Source organism: Nansenia antarctica, assembly GCF_963989245.1.
Source record: "Nansenia antarctica genome assembly, chromosome: 1".
Classification (NCBI taxonomy): Eukaryota; Metazoa; Chordata; class Actinopteri; order Argentiniformes; family Microstomatidae; genus Nansenia; species Nansenia antarctica.
The window spans coordinates 100,595,124-100,617,955 of record NC_137674.1 but is presented as its reverse complement, the minus strand read 5'-3'; the positions used below and the strand labels follow the sequence as shown (position 1 = coordinate 100,617,955).

The 22,832-nt window shown below is 42.2% G+C and overlaps 2 protein-coding genes across 5 annotated transcripts; one reads left to right on the top strand and one right to left on the bottom strand.

Annotated features, from left to right (window-relative positions):
- Positions 1-795: 795 nt before the first annotated feature.
- On the bottom strand, positions 796-7,031 carry LOC308155177 (sodium- and chloride-dependent GABA transporter 2-like; the record flags this gene model as incomplete). Its single annotated transcript, XM_080528432.1, has 15 exons — positions 796-978; positions 1,198-1,368; positions 1,840-1,940; positions 2,264-2,366; positions 2,776-2,913; positions 3,103-3,215; positions 3,333-3,457; positions 3,625-3,728; positions 4,051-4,185; positions 4,294-4,426; positions 4,518-4,602; positions 4,912-5,052; positions 5,265-5,399; positions 5,731-5,950; positions 6,936-7,031. The coding sequence occupies 15 exons, from the start codon at positions 7,029-7,031 to the stop codon at positions 796-798; spliced, it is 1,983 nt and encodes a 660-aa protein (XP_080384558.1).
- A 5,055-nt stretch (positions 7,032-12,086) lies between these two features.
- On the top strand, positions 12,087-22,586 carry aldh3a2a (aldehyde dehydrogenase 3 family, member A2a). Of its 4 annotated transcripts, none has more exons than XR_013937900.1 (12): positions 12,087-12,182; positions 13,177-13,345; positions 13,658-13,889; positions 14,219-14,304; positions 14,801-15,009; positions 15,267-15,384; positions 15,614-15,755; positions 15,914-16,080; positions 16,172-16,271; positions 16,512-16,750; positions 16,981-18,399; positions 21,737-22,586. XR_013937900.1 is itself a non-coding variant. In XM_080548635.1 (11 exons), exons 1-11 carry the CDS (start codon positions 12,154-12,156, stop codon positions 21,749-21,751), a joined length of 1,506 nt encoding a protein of 501 aa, XP_080404761.1. In that variant the 5' UTR covers positions 12,087-12,153; the 3' UTR covers positions 21,752-22,586. The 4 variants fall into 4 exon arrangements, 2 of the variants coding, with proteins under 2 accessions (XP_080404761.1, XP_080404760.1); XR_013937901.1 differs by lacking the exon at positions 12,087-12,182 and adding an exon at positions 12,371-12,406; XM_080548635.1 differs by lacking the exon at positions 16,981-18,399.
- Positions 22,587-22,832: the final 246 nt, after the last annotated feature.

Sequence of the window (22,832 nt, the reverse complement as noted above, 5' to 3'; positions counted from 1 at the left end):
TTTCCCTGCATTATATTTCATGATGATGTGCAGCTGGAAGAAGTCCACCTCTCAGCTGTATTCTTAAGATGAGTCTTAAAGGTCGTTGGATTACTGTAAACAATATGTGTAAATATGTGTGCATATATGTGTAAATATGTGTGCATATATGTGTAGTGTGTATGTGTCTGGGCCATGATGAGGCTTTTAAAGTTGACTTGTTTGATGTCATGATGCCTTTTTTCACAGTAGACTAGATTGCACTCAAATACACTATGCAATACATAGAACTGTTGTTATCAAGTTATTTTGTCAAAAGTCCTTTATTCATCAAAATCCTATTTAACAATGATGTACAACGATATAGACATACTGTATATTCCCTCATAGATGTATTAGTCAGTAAAACATGAATACTCCACTCAAATATACAATGCAAAACATAAACCTTTCATTAAACATAACAACTATTATTTTGTCAATATGTAAAAATAAAAAAAAGAGAAAAAAGAGTTTACTGTACATCGACACAATCATACATTCCCCGTTTGGTTGACTATATACATATATAGTATATACAGTATATCAAGACATAGAGAGTGTGATTCCAAATCACCTCTGCTTCACTACTACTGTAATTTTCCAAACACTAAAAATATGAGCTTACGTTACAAGTCCACATCCTAACAGTATTTTGCCATTGATCTTTGCTTATTAGAAGATAACCGTTCTTGATATGTTTGCTGTAACCATGTCTCCTTATGTCTTGCAGCAGGTAGGGTCGGTTGAGTGCTTGATTTTCCATGTTGGTGTTTTTTATACCCAAAGTGCAGCTTGAGCTGTCCTCTGAGAGCTGGCCACTGAGAGCTGGCCACTGTGCTGGCTTGTGCGCAATGTACAAAGCTCTGTGAACGTCTGAAATGATGCTGGGTCCTCTGCTTCCTTTGTTGACTTGGCTTTGGGTATGTATTGTGCTGGGGTGCATAACACTTTCAATCTCTTTCAGGAGGGAAGGAAGCAGAATTCCCCATTATCATCCGTTTTCATTGTTATCGGTTGTGATAACTCACAGTCTAATGTTCTTAAAACTGGAATGTTCCAAAATCCAAACAAATATTTGTACCGATATATAGGATATTTCCTTTTCAGAACCCTCAAAATTGTTTCACCACTTCCACCCCCACACTTAAGTACTGTAATACATCTAGAACACTTTACCTGTCTCAGCGTTCCAGGGGTGACACTTATTTTGTACAGCATCCAGATAGGAACCAGGAGTGTTGAAGACAAGGTGAAGAATCCACCAATGGCATAGCCCCACCAGGGGTACTCATATGTGTTGTTGAACTTGAGTGGGGTGTACTTAACCAGGGAGAAGATAAATGTGCCCTTAAGAGAGAAAAGGGTCAGAGTATAGAAGGCAAAGGTCTTATGATGTCGGTGATGGGCTGTAAACAAGGAAAGAACATACAGACAACTATAGGAGTTTTTTTTCTCTCTGCATGTGAGATTTATGTATTAGGTATTTTACAATGTACTATATAGACATTCATCCTGGTTGCTTTTCTTTAACTTTGTACGACATGAAATGAGTCTGTCCGACAGCTTTACTTGACACTGCTGTATTGACCCAGAGTTATGTTTAAATCAGACGTATTCACAGTCAGCACACCCACACTTTATATAAACGTACTTGCATCTGATAGAATTGACGCAAGTAGGCTTTGATTCTTCAACATGATGGAGGCAGTTCAACATAATGTGCATCACCTCTCACACAGAGTTGCATGTACAATAGATACAACATGATACAACAAATCATGAAAGATTCACACAGCAGTGTTTTACCATAATACTTACTATGCAAATAGCTGGTGTGATGTACAGCCAACAGTACTTCATGTATGGCGAAGGACGAAAGCCAATCATGTCCTCGATATTATCATACAGGCGATCTGCACCTAGAGGACACATAATATTAACGTTTGCCATAATTAAAAGCCTTGAGTCATGCATAAAGATGTGTGGTTAGATTGTTAATGTGAAGCACCATCTTTCATGGTTTCAAATATTGCTGAGAAGAAAGAAATAGTGGTACTGGATTTAGGCTACTGTGTGGTACACACGCATGCATCCTAGCCTCCCAAAATTATTTTGAGCAAATGATCAATTGTTTCTAAACATTTGGAATAGTAATGTTTATGTATACAATATACAGTGATCCATTGCATTACATTTGTTTTACATAATATTTGCTATATTTCAAAGCCCTGCTACCTCTTACCATACACCCACCCCACACAGACAGACTGGAGAATAGCGAACATCAGGAGCGTCATTCCACTGCAGGCATAGTAGTCAAAAAGCTGAAAGACGTATAGTCCACCCTACAGACAGAGAGAGAGACATTGTAAAAAGTTAGATTAGCAGTAAAACATATATCTATGTACTGTATATAAAAGGGAAAAAAGTTTAAACGTTATTTCGGTCAATTATTCCTCCCCTTTAATAATACCCATTGGTATTGTATTTTATATTGTTGTAAAGCCTGATTAGTCACCTTTACAACAATGTACAACTTGCAAGGATCATGCATTCGTGGAATGAGCAACACAGCTAACCGTGTGGGCAGCGGCCCAAAAACATTTGCCGTGTTGAGATATTTATTTAGTATCCTGAGGAGCAACATGTGTGGCTCTTATGCATTATTTTCTGAAATCATACTAATCCCTCCATCTGTTTGCCTTACTGCTCTATGTAAGGAATTGTAATGTGAGGAGGTGGTTGGCTCCTCACCTCTGTGACCATTAGCAGGCCAGCAAAGAAGCTTCCCACACAGATCACGAGGAGGAGAAGTTTACGTCGATGGCCGTAGTTGAAGAAGGTAGGATACATATCTGAGATGGCTGTGACCAAAGCCTCGTGGGACACAAACTATGGGGCAAAAAAAGGACATGTTAGTGTGGGATATACAGTACAGTATGAGGCGTTAAACATACAGTAATGATACATTCATACACTGTCAGCGGATCTCTTTTAAGTCACAGATATTAGGTACAGGCCCTGGACCACAGCATGACAAATGTACCTTCCATTCAAACAGAATGGACTGATTCATCCTACCTCACTGTCCAACCCGAGGAGGATGATCATGATGAAGAAGAAGATAGCCCAGAGCTGGGGTACTGGCATCATGGCCACTGCACGAGGGTAGGCTATGAAAGCCAGACCAGGACCTGCAAGTGCCACAGACATTATCCCATAAACTGAAGCACATGTCAGTAACATCACAGATATTATTTGCTTACATGTTTTTAAGCAATTGAATGCGTAAGCGTTTATCATAACTTTACCTGATTCAGCCACCATTGAGATGTCCATACCCTGCTCATAAGCCATGAAGCCCAGGACAGAGAAGATAGCAAAGCCAGCCACAAAACTGGTTAAACTGTTTAACAGGCACAGGTACACACAGTCCCTGAAATAAAAGAAAAAGTATATATAAAAAATGACTGAATATATAAATTCTATTTAATAATATTTCATTATTATATTTAATATTTACTATTTAATAACATAATGTGAGCCTTATTTCACTAAGGTGTGATAGGATCAGGTCTTGGGAATGCACCTAAAAGTAATTACCTGTAGCAGTTGTTGGTGTACTTGTTGTAGCTGGCTAAAGCTGACAAAACCCCGGTACAAACTCCATAGGAGTAAAATACCTGGCTCCCAGCATCCATCCATACCTGAAACAGTAAATGCATCAACATATATGTTTTAATTAAATGTGTCGACTGGGTAACTGTACATCATCTAACAGTGGATAGGAGGTGAGAGCACAAGTTGGTTTCAAGTTGAAACATCCAATGTTGTCATACAAAAGTATTTTCTGGTACCATGTGAATACACTCAATGGTATTCGTAAAAACCCATCAATCCTTACCACCACGTCACATGACATCTGCAATCATCTACATTGTAATCAATCATCTAAATGTCAGCAGCAATGGTTTGTGATTAGACAAACACGATAAGAAATGATGTAAGAAGCAGTCGTAACCGCAGCACCTGAGGGTCAGTGAGGCGGGACGGGTCAGGGTAGAGGTAGTATTTGACGCCTTCTATGGCCCCTGGCAGTGTGAGTCCTCGGACCAGCAGCACCACCAGCATCACATACGGGAAGGTGGCAGTGAAGTAGACTACCTGAGAGAGGACCAGCATTGCATTATGAGTCGATCGGCACATGCTGACTGACAGCTCTACAGTATCCATGGTATCAGGAGGAGTAGAAGTGAGGAGATCCTGCCTCACCTTCCCTGTGGACTTCACTCCTTTCCACACACAAAAGTAACAGATGATCCAGGACAGCAGAAGACACAGGGCCAGGTCCCAGCGCACACTGCCTAGCTCTTCAATTCCTCCTGACAAGCCCAATATTCTTCTCCTAAAAAATTACAAAAGCTATTTTAGGAACATTCACTCAAACGCTGAAAAGATCCATCCTTATATAGAGATGTAATGGTGAAGTCACTTACTCCCAAAACTCTATGACTGGGGATGCCGTTTTCCACTGAGTGTTGTCAGGAGAGGTGCTATTCTGGCCAATCTCAAAGCAGTTCTCTTTAGGCGGGAGAACAGAATAGACAATTAAACATTCTGATACCTCAACCAGACCTAGGAAAATTATATATTTTAAATGGTTTCAAATATTTGAAAAATGTGTGTTTTCTTCTAATTTTAAAGTATACATTTTGTCCAGGTCTGACCTCAACTTACACAACCATTGACACAAAAACCCACAAATGGATGGGTTGCCAGTGACTCATATGTAGGCTCCAGGGCTTAATGCTAGCAATGTTTGCAGGTGTCCATAACATGCAAAAACATATAGTCATTACAAACGTATGTGCAAAAGGTAATATTGACTACCTGTATTCCAACTATTTTGACAACTGGCCCAGGGAAGTTCGGAACTGAAGGAAGAGAAGAGGTAGAGGAACGCCCAAGCCAGAATGATGATATAATACATCCCGTTGTACAAAACTACCACTTGACTTCCGTAGCCCAATCCTATTCAGACGGACCAAAATAATAAGGCAGAAAGACAAAAAACATTCATTACAATGGGAAAAATCATTATGATGTTCGCTCCTCTAAATGGCCTGTATCAAAAAAAATAAAAAAAGTCAGTAGTAAGTCAGTAGTGATTTTTTTTTAAGTCATTAGTATTTTGTAGCAGACATCTTAATTTAGTCTTGGATGATGTATAAAGCAAAACTTACCTTCAAAGAGTGGGCAGATGATTCTCCAACAAGTGATTCCACCCTGACTGGTATACTGTCCCAAAGATGTCTCCAAGAAGAAGAGGGGAATCCCACAGGCGAACAGGAACAGGACATAGGGGATGAAGAAAGCCCCTTTCAAACGAGAATTGTATATTTCCATGAAACACTGAATTCATTACTGTAATGCATGTGAACCAAGACATACTGTACATTGTAAATGATCTGTTACAATAACAACACAACACAAAAACAACTTTCTAGTAGCATGCAGCAGTTTTACAGTGTGTCAGAAAGGCTATGCATACTTTCAATCACTTAGATGTGATTTGCACAATTGAGCGTTTCCCTTTATAGTCTATAAACCGGTTTATAAACCGGTCAGATTATGACGTCATAATTTAGTGGCTGTCTGTCAAGTATTCATCAACTCATCAACAGACAATGTGACAGTCCCTGTACTCACCTCCTCCGTTTTTGTAGCAGAGGTATGGGAACCTCCACACGTTCCCCAGACCAACGATGTGTCCAGCTACTGACAAAAGGAACTCGATTTTGCTGCCCCACTGCTCCCTCTCCTGAGGCTTGGGTTCAGGCTTGGGTTCAGGCTGGGTTCCCATGCTGCTCCAGAGATTCTTTAGCTTCATCTTCACCTCGGACGCATGTTTGCGCTCCATTTCAGCCTTCTGTAACAACACATTGTTATGTTTTAGAGTAGTTTTAGATATGACCAGATATGATCATATCTGAATCATATCTATATCATATATAGATATGATCATGTCTGAAGCAGGGGAAGTTAACTACAGCCCTCTGGAAACATCAGCTGGTTATCATTTGTAAGATGTCCGTCAGGACAGTTTCCACCTCAGCACCTGCTCCTAACTGAGGACATCTTGACAACAATCACCACACAATCACCATCCAGATTGCAATACAACTGGTCAGACCATATCTGGATCAACAGAATACATATGCATGCCATGCCAGTATCAATGGGACATACATCAATTTACCATACTGTAGGGGGAGACAAATAATGTCTGATTAAGCATTCAGGAGATTGACGACTAGGTGTCTCAATACCTAGCTGATGTCTTGAGACAACAATGAATCAAAATCTGTATAAAGTGTATCCAAGGTAAACCGATGTATAGTGTGTTTTTGTTTATCTATGTGTTCCATACTCTGCTGCTACTTTTACTTATTGAGATTGCTTCCTTTATCATGATCAGACTTGGACTATTATCCTTATACTTTCTTTTCTTCAAACCAGGGACTGATTTATATCAGCAGTGTCTGAGGAACTAGTAACACTAATAGATGAATTAAGTGCTTAAGGAGAAGACAGGAAACCAGCAGACACAGTGCCTCTTTATCCTCTTAAGGATTGGTGGTCGTGTGTATTTTGGGTTAGGCCTGAGGCCACATATGCACGGTTGTTGGCTATAAACATTATTTGTCACAGGTTCTGCTCACACCACTCAACAAAACTAGTGTAGTGGTCCGTTAGCTGAGCAGAAATTGGAGGAGCTGTGGGAAGGAGAAGGAAGATGGAGTGGTGAGTCGTTGGTGGAGCTGGGGGAGGGAGATAAAGAGCCCCTGAATCAAACCTATTGAAGAACTGGTTCAACTCGTTGGCCCTGTCCAGCTCTCCAGCCACTTGTGAGCCTGCTTATAGCCGGTGATGTTCCTCACGCTGCTCCACACCTCTCTTTTGTTGCTGTCCTGCAGACTGTCCTCCATCTCTCGCCTGTAGGTGTCCATGCTCTCCTCGAGCTTCCTCTGCACCCGCTTCAGTTCTTCCTTGTCACCAGGCCTGAAGGCTCTCTTCTTGTCATTGAGGAGGGCCTTTAGATCAGTTGTAATCCAAAGGCTTGTTGTTGGGAAAACACTGCACCCTCCTAGTAGGTACGGTGTTCTCCACCCAGAGGTTAATGTAGTCCAAGATGCAATGTGAAAGACCATCAATGTCCTCCCCATGTGACTCACAGTACACTTCTCAGTCCGGTTGTCTCAATGGATCTATCCTTTTTGAAGCGAGAAGGTGTCCTTAGTTTCCAGTTTATAATGAATGAATGAATGTATGAATGAATGGTCTTTATTGTCATTGCTACAGTACAGGTACCAAACAACGAAATTAAGGAGGGGGATGAGTCTCTTCACTGAAAGGCATGCCAGTCCTTTTATTAGTTGCTTGCTTTATTAGACTAAATGTTTTCAGCCTGGCCAACCATTTTGTCTTACTTTTCTCTTATGACTTTTGACACTTTATTTATCGTTGCCTTGTTTGTCTTTTTAGAACTATTGCCGTGTTATTTCTCTTGTTGTTTCTGCAATGTCAAGGAACTGAAGCCTAAAAATATGACTCACTTGTAACTTGAAACTTGAAAACAGTAAACGGATTACTGGACATGGTAAGGGAATACAGTACATACACTTACAGTTTCTGTCAGCCTTGCCTTACCATAATGTTTTAATATCTGAACAGTGTCACAATACATTGATAATGCGCAGCCATTTCAACACAGCCAAGCCAACACAGATCTGAAAGACTTACATTATTCCAAAATCAATGGCTATATATCAATAATTTAAAAGTTAAAAAATGAAGGTAGCAATCCCAGTTGACTGATTTGCAATGTTGTCGTTGTATAACTTCTTCGTAATGTCAATTGTCTACAGCATTAGACAGCTCAAAGAGAGAGATTTAATGCTCCTGTAGAGAGGACCCAGAGCCTTTAGAATTGTTCACTCGTTCTCACGCCTATCTAATTTCAACATGCACATTCAAATCTCTTAAAGAACCCAGGGACAAAGACAAAAGTACACTGTACCTGAAGTTGTTGACGTGTTTGGGCTACCAAAAAGTGTTCTCAACCCCTCAACCTCCTGCTTTGCTCCCAGTATGACTGTTTGAGTTTGTGAAGGTGTGCAGGATATGATGTGAGCCTGGTGTAAGGTGGAGCTATAAAGGACACAATAACCAGTCCTCAATTGAAACCAAGACAGGGGAGGATACTTACCCACACTCTAAACCCCCTCAGTATCGGTGTTGTCTAGCAGATTTGAGCCTAGATAAAGGATCAAAAGGTTACTGGGCGACATTCAGCACCCTTCTATGTCTGTCCTAAGTTTCTGAAGAAATCATATGTTGTATAGTTAAGTGTAAAAAAGTATTACATGTTTAAAATAAAAATAAATTAATTAATAATTAATTATCCTGTGTACCATTCACAGACTAAAGTAGCAAAAACAAGTTAGTAAATCTAATTGCGATCATATGTTATTGTGACCACATACTGTATGTCATATCTACAATAACTGCCTTAGCATGTCTTTTCTACCATGATATTGTGACTTGCTAAGAGACAATATTGTACAATGGGACTGAAAGGCAAAGGGTTAAATAAACACCTCCTGTTTCACAATACCCCCAAAATATTACTGTATGGATTTTCTGATGGTTTTAATGCATCACATTACTGTGATCCAGGGTTGACAATCAGTTGACAATCAGCTTGTCTTTCTTGCAGCTTTTTTAAACTGAGGAACTTGTCAGGGCTATGAAAAACAAAGTTCAGCTAAGTCAGTCCAAAGATGTCCAATCAAACAGGTTTTTGTTCGTCTCTTAACACCTGGTGTGCAGTATTACATTTCTAGCTGAACAACAGTGTAATTATCAGATTAGACCTGTGAGTATCCCATGAAGAGATGTGATTGGGGATCGTTTTGTGAGTCATTGCCATAGAAGAACAATGTCCATTTGACAGATCTACATCTACTTGATTACTATAATGGCACGGATACACCACCCCTTGGTTTACCCCAGGAGGAAAGGTGAGCCCTGAAATACTAGGTTCCCATAATGCAGGCTATCAAATCAATTATAAAAAAAACATCTTTAACTATATAAATATAAATAACGTCTTTATTGTTCTAGAAAGTAAATCCACAAGTAGCAGTAGATGCAGGGTTCGAGTTATGTGGGAGCCAATGGGAGCTGAGCTCCCATAAGGAAGGTCTGAGCTCCCATGAAAGCAGTAATTGATTGATTGATTGAAAACTTTATTAGAAGATTTGCAGAAGTAGGTACATGAAAGTACATATTACATACAATAATTAATAATAATAATAATAATTAATTAAATTTATATAGCGCTTTTCCAAGGCTCAAAGACGCTGACAATATAGGACACACATGGGGAGACACAAAAAAACAACAAGCAACAACAACAAGTAACATGGAACACAGAGTCAGCGAACGGGGAGGGGGGGTGGTGTAGAGTCCGGTGTTGATGTTGCTGCGAGCCTCGATGGATGTGGCGGCGGCAGCGGAGAATGCCTGCTTTGGTGGCAGCAGCAGCCGTTGCCGTTGTCATCTGTATTGCCTGCCTGGGACCGAACCCGCGCGGCCGGCCAGCCAAGCCGTGCCATGCCAGCGACCAAATCGCGCAGCAGTGAGTGAAGGCTGGGAAGGACCGACACTCACCTGCGGAGATGGCAACCCCCGGCCGGGGAGGGAGCGGTGGCTACCTCCCGGGACGAGGGTAATAGCACAGCACGGCCAGGCCAGCGATGTCTGAGAGCGGCGCGCAGCGGGTCGGTCGGCAACACAGAGCCCGGGGACAGGAACGGTGAGGTGGTGAGTACTGCAGTCCGGTAGTGAAGGCGGTGAGTACTGCAGTCCGGTAGTGAAGGCGGTGAGTACTGCAGTCCTGGTAGTGAAGGCGGTGAGAGGCGGGAGATGGCGGGGGTGAAGGCAGCGGAGTTCGGCGGGACAGGATACAAAAAGGATAAGACAGGATACAAAAAGACAGGATACAAAAGGAGACAGGACAGGATACAAAAAGACAGGATACAAAAAGACAGGAGACAGGACCGGGAACAGAAGCGGCAGTCACATCGCGGACGCCAGCGTGCTCTGAACCCGGAAGAACAACTACGGGAAACGCAACAGGACAAAAGGTCAACAAGGTCAACTAACAGGATAAAAACCCAAGAAAGCCACTGGCTTATTTCAATTGGGGTCCTTGATACTCAATTCATCGTTTATGTAAAATCATACATCTGTGGGGGTCGCTAATAATACATTACCACAACCATTATTTTACCAAAAATGTCAATGTAATGAGTATTATTTATATTTATTTATATGATAAATATTCTAAAATAAACACGTTTTCTAAAAGAACTACGCGCACCAGCATTAATCTCCTGTGAATGACAGTATGCCTTTGACTGCCTGCACTTTACCACCAAGACACTATGGGGCGCAGTAGAATATTGTGCAACAGCAGAATATATGATCGTTGAGAGCTTGCGAACGTGAAAACACGATTATTGAGAAGAAAACATTCAGTAGCTAGCTATCATGCCGCCCCAAAAAAGGCCACTGCTGCCGACCGAGTCGACAAGCCTGGAAAGTTTCGGGTTTTCATCCAAGAAACCAAACTTGAATTCAGCTGCACCTGTTATGACACCTAATGGATCTTCAATTACTACAAACTGATTAAGATAGGTTGAGATTAATAGGGCATGATCCACAGTGCTTAGGCACTTGGTTAGACTCTGAGGAAAGAAGGTTCTTCTGGGTTCTTTATGGCACCATTGAGGTGCGACAAAGTCATTTATAGAATCATTTCATCAAATTGAAATGAACGATGTAGTCATGTCTAATGCATTTCACCATGTAAATTCCCAATATAGTGAAAATACCATTGCTCATCCGTGATCAGACTTCAGCTGCAACTGAAGAGTATCAAATAGAGTGCAAAAAAGCAGCATCTGCACACTCAAATCTGTGCAAAAAACGATGTTTATTGGGAGCTTTCGGACAATGCAAACAACAGCTGTATGACGAGTTTGTATGACGCAGTTTGACGAGGCTGAAGAAACGCGCAATGGATTTGGGGGATTTTGTACCCCATTAGTGTCCAGTCATATCATACTTAAATAAAATCTTATACATACAAAATTTCTCACATACTCAAATCTCGCATACTGTACAGTGTGAACGCTCTCGCATACTCAAATCTACGTCACATCTAGTATGAGTAGTATGCTAGTATGCCATTCCGAACACAGCCACAGTGTACATTTATTTCAGAAACTGTAGTGGAAGATATCCTCACTTCAAATGAAGTAGGCGCCATCTTGTTGTGAAAGTAAAGGCTGTGTTCGGAATGGCATACTAGCATACTATTCATACTAGATATGACGTAGATTTTGAGTTTGCAGTGTGTTCACACTGTACAGTATGCGAGAAATCTAGTTTTCCGTCCCGCCCCCCTTGTTTTCTTGGCCCAAATAACTATGCTACTACATTTGGTCACTAGATGTCGCCCTGAGACCACAAATGATCCATCTTTTCATACCATTTATATTTTTGCGCTATTTTTTGTTAATGGCGTAAATGGCCCACCCCATTATGGTCCATAATCCTTTTAATTTCTATGCCCATTTACTCAGAATGGGTACATTGCATTTTTTTACCCACTTTTTCATATTTTAAGCTTAAAATGTATAGACTGACACCACTTAAATAACTTCCATTCAGTGTTTTGAAACTATTTTATACTTTTTAAACTTTCATTCTATGGATGTATAATTACATTCTAGTTATGTATAATAACTATAGTATACTTTGATTGATTGATTGATTGAAAACTTTATTAGAAGATTTGCAGAAGTAGGTACATGAAAGTACATATTACATACAAGGTCAACTAACAGGATAAAAACCCAAGAAAGCCACTGGCTTATTTCAATTGGGGTCCTTGATTCTCAATTCATCGTTACATGTAAGACAGACAAAAAAGCTAGTACTATCTACAAGATAATACAGACAAATAACTATTACTATCTACAGGATAAACACACATCCATCATGGGAAGAACAATACAACGAAACATAAGGTATGTACAGCGGGTAGGACAGGTGGGGACATACACCACAGGTGGGGGCGGGGGACAAAACACAAAGTATGTACAGTGGGTAGTTCGGGGAAGTACTGCCATACTTCGTGGCGATTGGTCTAGATTCTAGACACTTCCTGGATTAAGCTCCGCCCAGAATCAAGTTTTTCAATGGTTCACTGAAGGACAGCTGGACTGGTTGACACACAGGCGCGCGGCCGCAGGTAATGATCTACTGATTCAATGAAAGGCACCTGCAGTAATACTGTAGCCTATACAATACACTGAATACAATATTAATATGCATGTTTCCATAACCGCTGTGTTAGCCTGCAAGCTAACCCGAGTTGACAGCTTATTTGAACCAGGGCTACCTCCATAAAGCGACTGTCTTATGACAGTTTAGGAATGAGATGTTTTATTAGTGTTTATTAACATAACGTGAGTGCACTCGCTCTAAGGATTTTACATGATGATATTCATAACTTGTTTGTTGTATACCTTTGTTAGCTAAGCATCTTCAATGGGGGTAATCTGGGATTGGTACAAACATGTTTGGACTTTAATGATATAGCCTATAGCCATTGATTCTTGACGAATATAACATTGAAAATGTTTGGCATTTGGCATTCAGTAATATAACATACATTCCTCATCAGCTTGATTTTATTGTGTTGCCCCCCATCCGAACCCAAAATATAAGCTTGTTTTGTAATTGTAAACAAACACTGTAGGCCTGTAGGCTACTACCCTGCAGAACAGACCTCATGGATTGCCAGTCCTTGGATCCATAGCTCCCTTCATGAATTTGAGAGTGGTAACATGTCTCCAGCCCTATCCCTTTGCTGTTTACCACAAACGAAGTGGTGGGGAGACCACTTTGTTGTTGTTCGAATCCCAGATTACCCCTTTAAAGCCACACCTAAACATACACATACATACATACATACATACACACACATACAGTACAGCACATTTGCTCTCTATTGCCCAGAACAAGGATGTCTCGCGAGCAGTTGGTGGTTGAGAGGACCAGGAGAGCCTTCCAGACGGGCAGGTCCAAACCTTTGGAGTACAGACTCCACCAGCTCAAGAGCCTGCACAGGCTAATCTCTGAGAGGCGCCAAGACATCGCTGAAGCTGTCAAGAAGGACCTCAACAAGGTACGTTCTGTAGTGGATTGATGCCGTGACATATAATGCCTATACTGTACCAGGGGAGGCTGGTAGAGGTAGAAATCATAGGCCGGATCACTGTCATGCATGGAATGGAATAAGCAATGGTATTGAACATGTGTTGCATACTATTTCTCTCTTTCTCTTACCTGTTCCAGGTATTACAATGAGCATTCAGCCTCCACTAGCCTATTCCTATCAGAGTTCAGGTGTTCACCATAGGACTAGGTGTTGCTTTGGGATTGGGAAGTAATCCCAACAATGTCCCTCCCTGTGTGTCTGTACATTTGTCCTGAGCAGAGTGAACATGCCACAGATCTGTTTGAGACCCTGGGGCTGGAGGGGGAGATCAACCTGGCCGTGGAGAGACTGGCAGAGTGGGCTGCCCCGCGGCCCGTGGAGAAGAACCTCCTCACCATAGCAGATGAGGTGTACATCCAGCCGGAGCCCCTGGGCGTGGTGCTCATCATAGGGGCCTGGAACTACCCCTGGGCGATCACCCTCCAGCCCCTGGTGGGAGCCATCGCCGCAGGTAATGAAAGAGACACATACAGGCTCCGATAGGGTTAGGGTTAGGTTTTTTGGGGGCTTTTTTGCTACAAGGTTGTTGGTTTGGTCTGTATTATATAATATATATATATAAAATGTGTAACCAGTAGTTGTGTAGACATTTGTCTAAATTAAGTCAATCAGCTATACATCAGTTATGGTATGTAAAACCTTTAATAAAAACAAGTGCTATTGGTAGTCCTAGTGCTAGAGAAAGCCAGTTTTTTTTTTTTATTGTATAACTTTAAAAAAAAAAAAAAATGTCAAAATTCAGGTGTATATCAAACATCTCACCTGTGTAATTCCCCTCAGGTAATGCAGCGATAGTGAAGCCTTCTGAGGTCAGCACTCACTCAGCCAAGGTCATGGAGGAGCTGCTTCCTCTCTACCTGGACAAGGTGAGTCACTCCTCTCCTCAGGACGTATTGTTAGGAACAGCTAGACTAGATAGGTACTGTATCGAGGACAGTTTTGACAGCACGTTAGCACATTTCACAGGGGGCAGTTGAGCCTAGGACCCAGAGCGGAAGTGGCGATGACGAAATGGTTAAAACGTAGGTGTGCTGCACCAGATGGGGTTCGGTGTGACCATGGCCACTGACCACTGGTAAGTAGCCACGGTCACATCACATCTGTCCGCATACTCCGACTTACTCATGATAATACACACATCCAGACCAGTTGCAGAACCTTTTAGACAGCCTAGCGCCCTGGCTAGTTGGTTTCTCTTTGATGGTGTGATGGATGGCGCATTTAATGATAGCGTTATTTCTTTTGCCGATATATAGTTTTTTCTATACAAAGGTATGTGTGTCTGTGTCGTGTGTGTGTGTGTGTGTGTGTGTGTGTGTGTGTGTGTGTGTGTGTGTTCACTGTTCACATTACTCTTTCCAGGAGTTGTACCCCGTAGTAACAGGGGGGGTCCCAGAGACCCAGGAGTTGCTGAGGCAGCGTTTTGACCACGTCTTCTACACGGGGAACAGCACCGTGGGTAAACTGGTGATGGAAGCCGCCGCCCGCCACCTCACCCCCGTCACTCTGGAGCTGGGGGGCAAGAGCCCCTGTTACATCGACAAGGACTGTGACCTGAGGGTGGCCTGTCGGTGAGTAGCAGACTAGAGTAGGTAGGCCCTCTAAGTAGTAATAATTTGGTTGTTCCACAACCTACACTGTTTCATAGTATACCACTTTGAGGAAAGTTACTACTCAATGGAGGCTAGTGGAGGTGGAAATCAGAGGATGGGTTCATTGTAACGCATGGTAGGGAATGAGGAATAGTATCAAACGTGGGTTTGAAACTATCCATTCCTCATTCCATTCCTGAATTTCCATTGTTGTTGTTGTTTGTGTGTCACCACAGTCGTGTCACGTGGGGCAAGTTTGTTAACTGTGGCCAGACATGCATCGCTCCAGACTACATCCTATGTGAGCCCAGCATCCAGAACAGAGTGGTGGAGGAGATCAGGAAGAGCATCAAGGTCAGTGGTCCTGCATGGACACTGGTGGAGGTAGAAATCAGTAGGACGGGCTCATTGTAATGCATGGAACAGAATGAGGAAACACTGTCCTCTGATTTCTACCTTCACTAGCCTCCCCTGCTGTACGGTATAGTGTATGTGAATTTATAGAAGAAATAGAAGTTTTGCCTAAAAACTCCAACACAACACCACAACAAGCTTTATTGAACCTCTTTCACTGTTTTGGTAGGACTTTTACACAGACGACCCAAAGAGCTTTGAGGACTACGGCCGCATCATCAACCAGCGCCACTTCAAGAGGGTGATGGCCTTGATGGAGGGGAGCACGGTGGCCATTGGAGGGGACAGCGACGAGTCAGAATGCTATATAGGTGTGTGTGCGCATGTGTGTGAGAAACTCTGTGTGTGTGCGCGGTATGTGTAATTCTAAATATGTCACTGTCCCAGTCATTTAGGTGTGTATAATCACCCACACAGACACACACACACACACACAAACACACACACAGTGTTTTTCTGTACTCCACAGCCCCCACAGTGCTGCAGGACGTGACAGGACAGTCCAAGGTGATGCAGGAGGAAATCTTTGGGCCTGTGCTGCCCATCATCACTGTCAGCGGTGTGGACGAGGCCATTCAGTTCATCAACGAGAGAGAGAAGCCGCTGGCTCTCTACGTCTTCTCCCCTGACAACAGGGTATAACACCCCCCCCCCTCCCAAGTGCATTGGAAGGTGCTTCATTGATTCTATCCATTGTGATCCATTTATTCGTCTCTCTGTCCAATAGCTGATCAAGCGGGTGATAGCTGAGACGTCTAGTGGGGCCCTGCTGGCCAATGACTGCCTGGTTCACTTCACCCTCAGCGCCCTGCCCTTCGGAGGCGTCGGTGAGTGGATGCTATCAGCACACACACACAATCAAACAAACATACGTATACACATTCTCTCACGTTATCTCCCCCTCTCTATCTCTCAATCCCCCTCTTGTCTCTCTCTGCCCTGCCTTTTTCTTTCTCATACACATTCCATATATGGTAGCAGTCTTATAACACCTAGACCTCCTAGACTTCAGGTAAAGGCAACCTAACTGTATCCTAACTAACTGTATCCTAACCCCCCCCCCCAAGGTAACAGTGGTATGGGTCGTTACCACGGCCAGCACAGCTTCGACCAGCTCAGCCACCTGCGCAGCTGCCTCATCAAGAAGCTCAACATGGAGGGTGTGAACGCCATGCGTTACCCGCCCCACACAGCCAAGAAGCTGGGCTGGGCGCGCTTCTTCCTGCTGAACCAGGTTAACCTGGGTAAGGTGTGGCGCTGGAGTCTGCTGGCTGCGTTCGCTGCCCTGGCTGCATTCGTGCTACAGGTATGACTCCCTTTGTTCTCCCATTTTATACAAACACACCATGAATGACCTTCCTGTTGTTATATATATATATATATGTTGTGTGTGTATATATATATATATATGTTGTGTGTTGGTATAGATAGATGTATACAGTTATTAGTTAACGATTAATCATACTAATATTGCGTTGATATGTCTCCTACCCTGAATCATATAATTACAATGATTTTTTGATGCCCTGTATGCAGGGCTTCTCAAAGTCCGGACCTCGGTCCGCATGGAGACTGAACGGCAAGTCAATACGGAGCCAGCTCATACCTCGTGCGATGCGTTATGAAGTGTAACGGTTTCTATTTTGAAATAAATGTCATATTGATCAATGAGTTGTTAGTGACGTTGAATATACTGGGTAGCTGGAGATCATTCACAGGGGATCCTGTCCCCAGATGACTGTGGTTTTAATGTGGCTTATTTCCCTATCGTTGTCGTGGCAACGTTAACTGCTGGAGAGAGTGTTGTTTGTTGTTGCTGCCGAGGTCACGCATTAACGTTACAACAGAGAATTTGCTATCAGCTCCTAAATCACAGATACAGAATGTGTTTAATTTTCCCTCGTACACAATTTCACTATTCAACTAATAAATGTAGTTGTAAGAATATGTCAGAAATAAATATGGACTAACTGCCTTAGCCATGGCTGCCTCTGTTCACAAGAGATGTGACATTAATTAATTGTGGTAGGCAGAATAGGCCGGGTCTTTGCAGAACATTCCGTCGCCAATGAGGTGAAGATGTCGTTGTCAAAATGTACAAAGACAGGTTTGATTTGCACAGAAACAGTCGGGATTGTAAAGAGTGTCAATGTAAAACGTCACTATGACACCACAGCCATTTCGAACAGCAGTATCTACAGAACACAGAAGTGATGACAACAAAACTTCGACAGCTGAAGTCTTCCTATGAATCAACAAACACATTGTTTGTGAGATCTATGACACAGCAAGAGAAAGCAGCTGAAGCGTCTCTCAGAGTGGCCTGGGTGCTGAGCAAGAACAAAAAGCCCTTCTGTGATGCAGAGGTAGTTTGATTGGGATTGTTGAGGCTATGTTTGAGGGAAAGGAGAAACAGGAGATCTCAGAGAAACTCAAGCAAATACCATTATCCAACTGCACTTCGACCAGTAGAACAGAGTTACTTGCTGACGACCTAGTAAAGCAGTTAACTGATGATATCAACAACGCACTGTGCATTTCACTTGTGGGTTGTGGATGTGTCATTAGACAGCACTGACAAAGCCCAGCTATGTGTCTTCGTCAGATATTTCAGCAAAGTAAAGGGGGAATTCTGTGAAGACATACTGGGCCTGACCCCACTCCATGGCCACACTAGAGGAGAGGACATTGGTGAAGCCATCATGCAGATGCTTCATGAAAGCGGAATTGACGTCAAGACTGTTTTGTCCATTGCAACTGACGGCGCTCCAGCCATGATTGGGAAGGAGAAGGGAGTTGTCCAGTGTCTGAAAGAGCTCCGTCCAGACCTGCGGTCATACCACTGCATAATGCACCAGTCAGTGCCGTGTGCCAGTCTCTGAAAAGAACACTGTGAACTACCTGAGAGCCTCCTCTGCCCTTCAGCACCGTCTTCTGCGAGCATTCCTGACTGAGGTGAGGGTGTTCATCTTGTGGTGAGGGTGTTCATCTTGTGGTGAGGGTGTTAATCTTGTGGTGAGGGTGTTCATCTTGTGGTGAGGGTGTTCATCTTGTGGTGAGGGTGTTAATCTTGTGGTGAGGGTGTTAATCTTGTGGTGAGGGTGTTAATCTTGTGGTGAGGGTGTTAATCTTGGTTGCCATTTGGGTTTTATTGCATTGTGGGGATAAATACAATGTGTACTGCTGTCCATTGAGTTATGGCTATAATCAGACTTCTGTCCGTTTTATGTTGTGACAAAGAATCCCATTTCAATCTTGCTCCATTTTTAGAGGAATTTAAAAAATGAGTCTGACATTAAATACAAAGTTGAATGAAATGCCCAGGCAGGCTGCAGCAAGCACTGTTACCATGTTGTTCCTTTGCTTTAACATTAGCTGCTTTGCACAAACAGGAGTCAGATTTAGAGGGCCAGTAAAAAAAATGTTGAAGCCCCTTTTCTCAGTTTCAGGGTAAGTGTAGTTACTGCGGTTTTGCTTTGAACAGTTTTGCTTTGTGTAGCAATGCTAAGAATGCCATGATATGAATATGTGTGTGGAAAATAGAGAGAGAGAGAGAGAGAGAGAGAGGTCTTACCTTTTTTCCTCCCTCTCTCTTACTGGATCAATGCAGCTTATGTTGACTTACTGCTCCACAACAATATGAGGTGGCTTAGTAAGGGAAGGGTCCTGGAGAGGTTTTGGGCTGTCATGAAAAACCTGGAGATGTTTTTCTCAGAACAGAAGAATGCCAAAGCCAGGCAGTACGACAACATGGTTGGGCAACACGCTTGTGGCTTTTTTGGTAGACATAACCCAACACTAAACATCCCATCTTAATGAGGTCAATCTCAAGCTCCAAAGGCCAAGGCAACACAGTGTGTGACCTAATGGCAGGAGTAAGCTCTTTGGAAAGGCGGCTGGAAATCTTCAAGAGTGCACAGAGGCACATCTCCACTTTCCAACTCTTCTACAGCAGACTAATGGTAATCACCATCATCATGTTTCTTTCCTGGATAGGCTGGCTGAAAATGTCAGATATTGCTTTGACAGCTTCAATGTAGGTAGGCAAGTGCTGCTCTGCATTGAATCTCCATTTCTGGAGAAGAATGTTGAGGAGTTTTCCAGGGAGGCTCTTGCATCTTCCCATGGGCTGCATCTCTGCAAACAGAACTGATTGACCTGCAAGTGAATGTGGCTTTGAGTGAAGTGAACTGTGACCTTCTGGACAAAGATGGTTATGTAATGTTATGTTATGTTAATTTCATTTATAATGCGCCCCCCATCCAACTTTTACATCGGCCCGGGGCGCAGCCCGGGTAAAGGAACAGATAAAGACAAAGACAAGGAACACAGAAAGCAATCAGACACAGACGACTTAAACGTAAAACTCAGGCATACAATTCACAACAAATAGGGAGTAGATTTAGGGAATGTCATTTTGGAAGAGGTGGGTTTTTAACTTGGCTCTAAAGGAGTCCAGAGTGGGGGCAAACTTGATGGCAGAAGGGAGCGCGTTCCACAGGGTCGGTGCTATCACCGCGAAGGCACGGTCACCCTTCCTCTTGAGGTTGGTACGTGGGACCCTCAGGCTGAGTTGGGCGTCGGTTACAGCTGCAAAACCTCCCAACCTCCGGAAGGTGGCCATCTTTGTGCTCACCATGTTTGGTTCCACATGTCGTTGTGAGTCTGCATTCTCCACAACATTTGGATCAATCTCCGTCTGGCAATCACACCTTTTGTGCCTAGTTTCAAGCAACTGATTGCAGGCAAGCAATTACATTTTTCCCACTTGACTCCCACTTTCTCCCACTAGACAATTCCATTTCTCCCACTAGACTTGAATTGACTACCTTGTCTGTCTTGAACTTGAATGTATGTTGCATAAAAGTTGTAAGTGAGTTGATTAAATGTTATCGCCAATCGTTTCGCACCTCTGACCTTGAATAAAAATCTGATGCGAACCTTTGAGTAATATGTTTGAGAACCCCTGTACAGTGTAATGTATATTTTATTCAAGATGTAGGCCTAGATTGGTACAGAGTAACACAGATTAACATTCACATGATCATCCATCCATCAATATGTCCCGGTGTGAAATAGGTAGAATGATCCAGACTCTTTTTTGCTATCCAGGATTTGAGTAGTAGGCTATAGGTGAAATTAGCCAATAAGAATAATTCTGACCCAGATAAAAAAATCTGAAATACTAGGCCCAGATGGTAAAACTCCTGGTAGGGTTTCTTTGATAGATGCTACAACATTTAGGTCCCCCAGTGTATCAGAATGACCAAATAAAGCATAGTCTAGCCCGAGTCAGCATTATTGAGCCAAGAGAATACACAAGGTTGCAGTGGCGATTTTAGCATGGCATTTTTGGAGGGGCAGTTTTGTATCACGTCACCATTACAAAAAAATGGTCTAGGCATTAGCCCTGCCCCTAATGTAGAATCGCCACTGCAAGGTTGTGATCACCACCACAATAGGTCCCTGTATACCCTCAGCCGAGAAGACCCTCTCCTACTGAGCTACGGTCGTGGTCTGACGGCTGGGACTGGGACTCTAGTGACTGGCTCATGATTGGTTTAATTATGGGAACCTGACTGGCATCAGTGACCCGAGGAAGAGAGAAAGGAGAGAAAGACAACTGCTATTACACATCACTCTGCTTTATACTATATACACTATACTCTACATTTGTCGGATGAATAGAAGTGTACTTAAAGTAAACAGTTAATACACGTTTATAAAGTATATTTAAACAGTATATTTGAGATGAATAGCATTTATAGTGATATTATTGTGTGAATTCTTTTATTTTTTTGCATTTGTCAATGGCCTATTTGTGTAGTTAAACAATGCTATGTGGCCTCTTGAATCCTGAAAAGTCCATTTTCTTTTCAAAGATAGCTAGATACCGTAGGCGAACACCCCCCCTCCCAACTCCCACTGTGCCAAAGACTTGTTCTCTGAAACAAGAATAGCTTTGTCTCCCCCAAACAATGTGTGGTGTTGTTTAGGAACTCTAACCACATAACGCTGCGTGATCTACCCCCTATAATTACCCATCATGCCTCGTTTTCCTCTGCTAAATAGAAGGCATTGTTTTGTCTACCTTTGTTTGTTGACATCCACACATGTCCTCACATGAACAGTTGCAAAGTTGTTGTTTTTTTAATTCCACTTGTTTATCTAATGCCAACTGTGATGAAGTGCACGTCACTGTTGTTATCTTTGATTTCCTCAATGTGATTGGCAGTGATAACAGGAGTCATTATGATAACAGGAGTCATTTTGTGCCTTGTGTTTCTTGCAGAGGTTCTTGCGGTGAAGCTCATGGGGGGAAACTGTCGTACAGGCTGTACCAACTCCCACCCTGTGTGGACCCTGTCCTGTGGTGCTGGGGACCAGTCACCCATAGCCACCTAGCTGCTATCTCTTTTAAATATATTTGTATTAGTGAAAATACCACTGCTCATCAGTAATCAGACTTAGCTGAGGTGCTGGAACTGAAGAGTATCAAATGGAGTGAAAAAAAGCAGCATCTGCACACTCAAATCTGCAAAAATCCAGATTCTGCTTTTTTTTCACTCCAAATATACTTACTGACATGTTTTAATGATTGAACTTCAAATGTGAATAATGGTAATTACCATTACTTTAAAAAAGAAAATAAATATATATAGGCTATATATTAACATATTATATTTGATATTAGAATATGCTAGTAAACCTGTGAAATGCAGGTTTGGTTTTAATTTCACATTTTGAAGATGTGTCGTACGCATTTCATATCTGTTACATTACTGATTAACTCTAACCCAATGACAGACTGAGTATCATGCACTCATTTAGTTTATTGATGAATCGCCTTTTTATTTGGAAGCAGGGCGTTTCTGAAGAAGCTCAAATGATTGTAAAACTGTACTGTAAGCCTATGTGCTTTTTGTCTTGTTTGTTTTGAGAAGTCTGTACTGAAATTGAATTTTATATTTAGTATAAAAGTAAACATTTTATGAAATATGAAAACTACAGCATTTTCAGCTCTTTCTCCGCCTTTATAACGGAAACCAAACAACATTTTTGTTCATGATGAAAGTGATGAAGCACTTTTACATAACCTTGTAAACACGGGATGTTGTATTAATGATATTGAATGTGTAGTGAAGAATATCACAATGTTTTATCAGCATTTCAAATAAATGAAAACATTTCAAAGTTCTAGGTCATTTTGATTTATTGTGCAGATTATAGGATTCGTTTGAAACCTATCTATTGCTGATCGTAAACAAACATTATTTCCAAACAGCGCAACTCCCATTTACTGTGGAAGTGTGGATGTTTATTATAGCTATATAATGTAGCCTACGTGATGTATAAATTATTACTATCGCTTTTCCTGAGAATAGTTT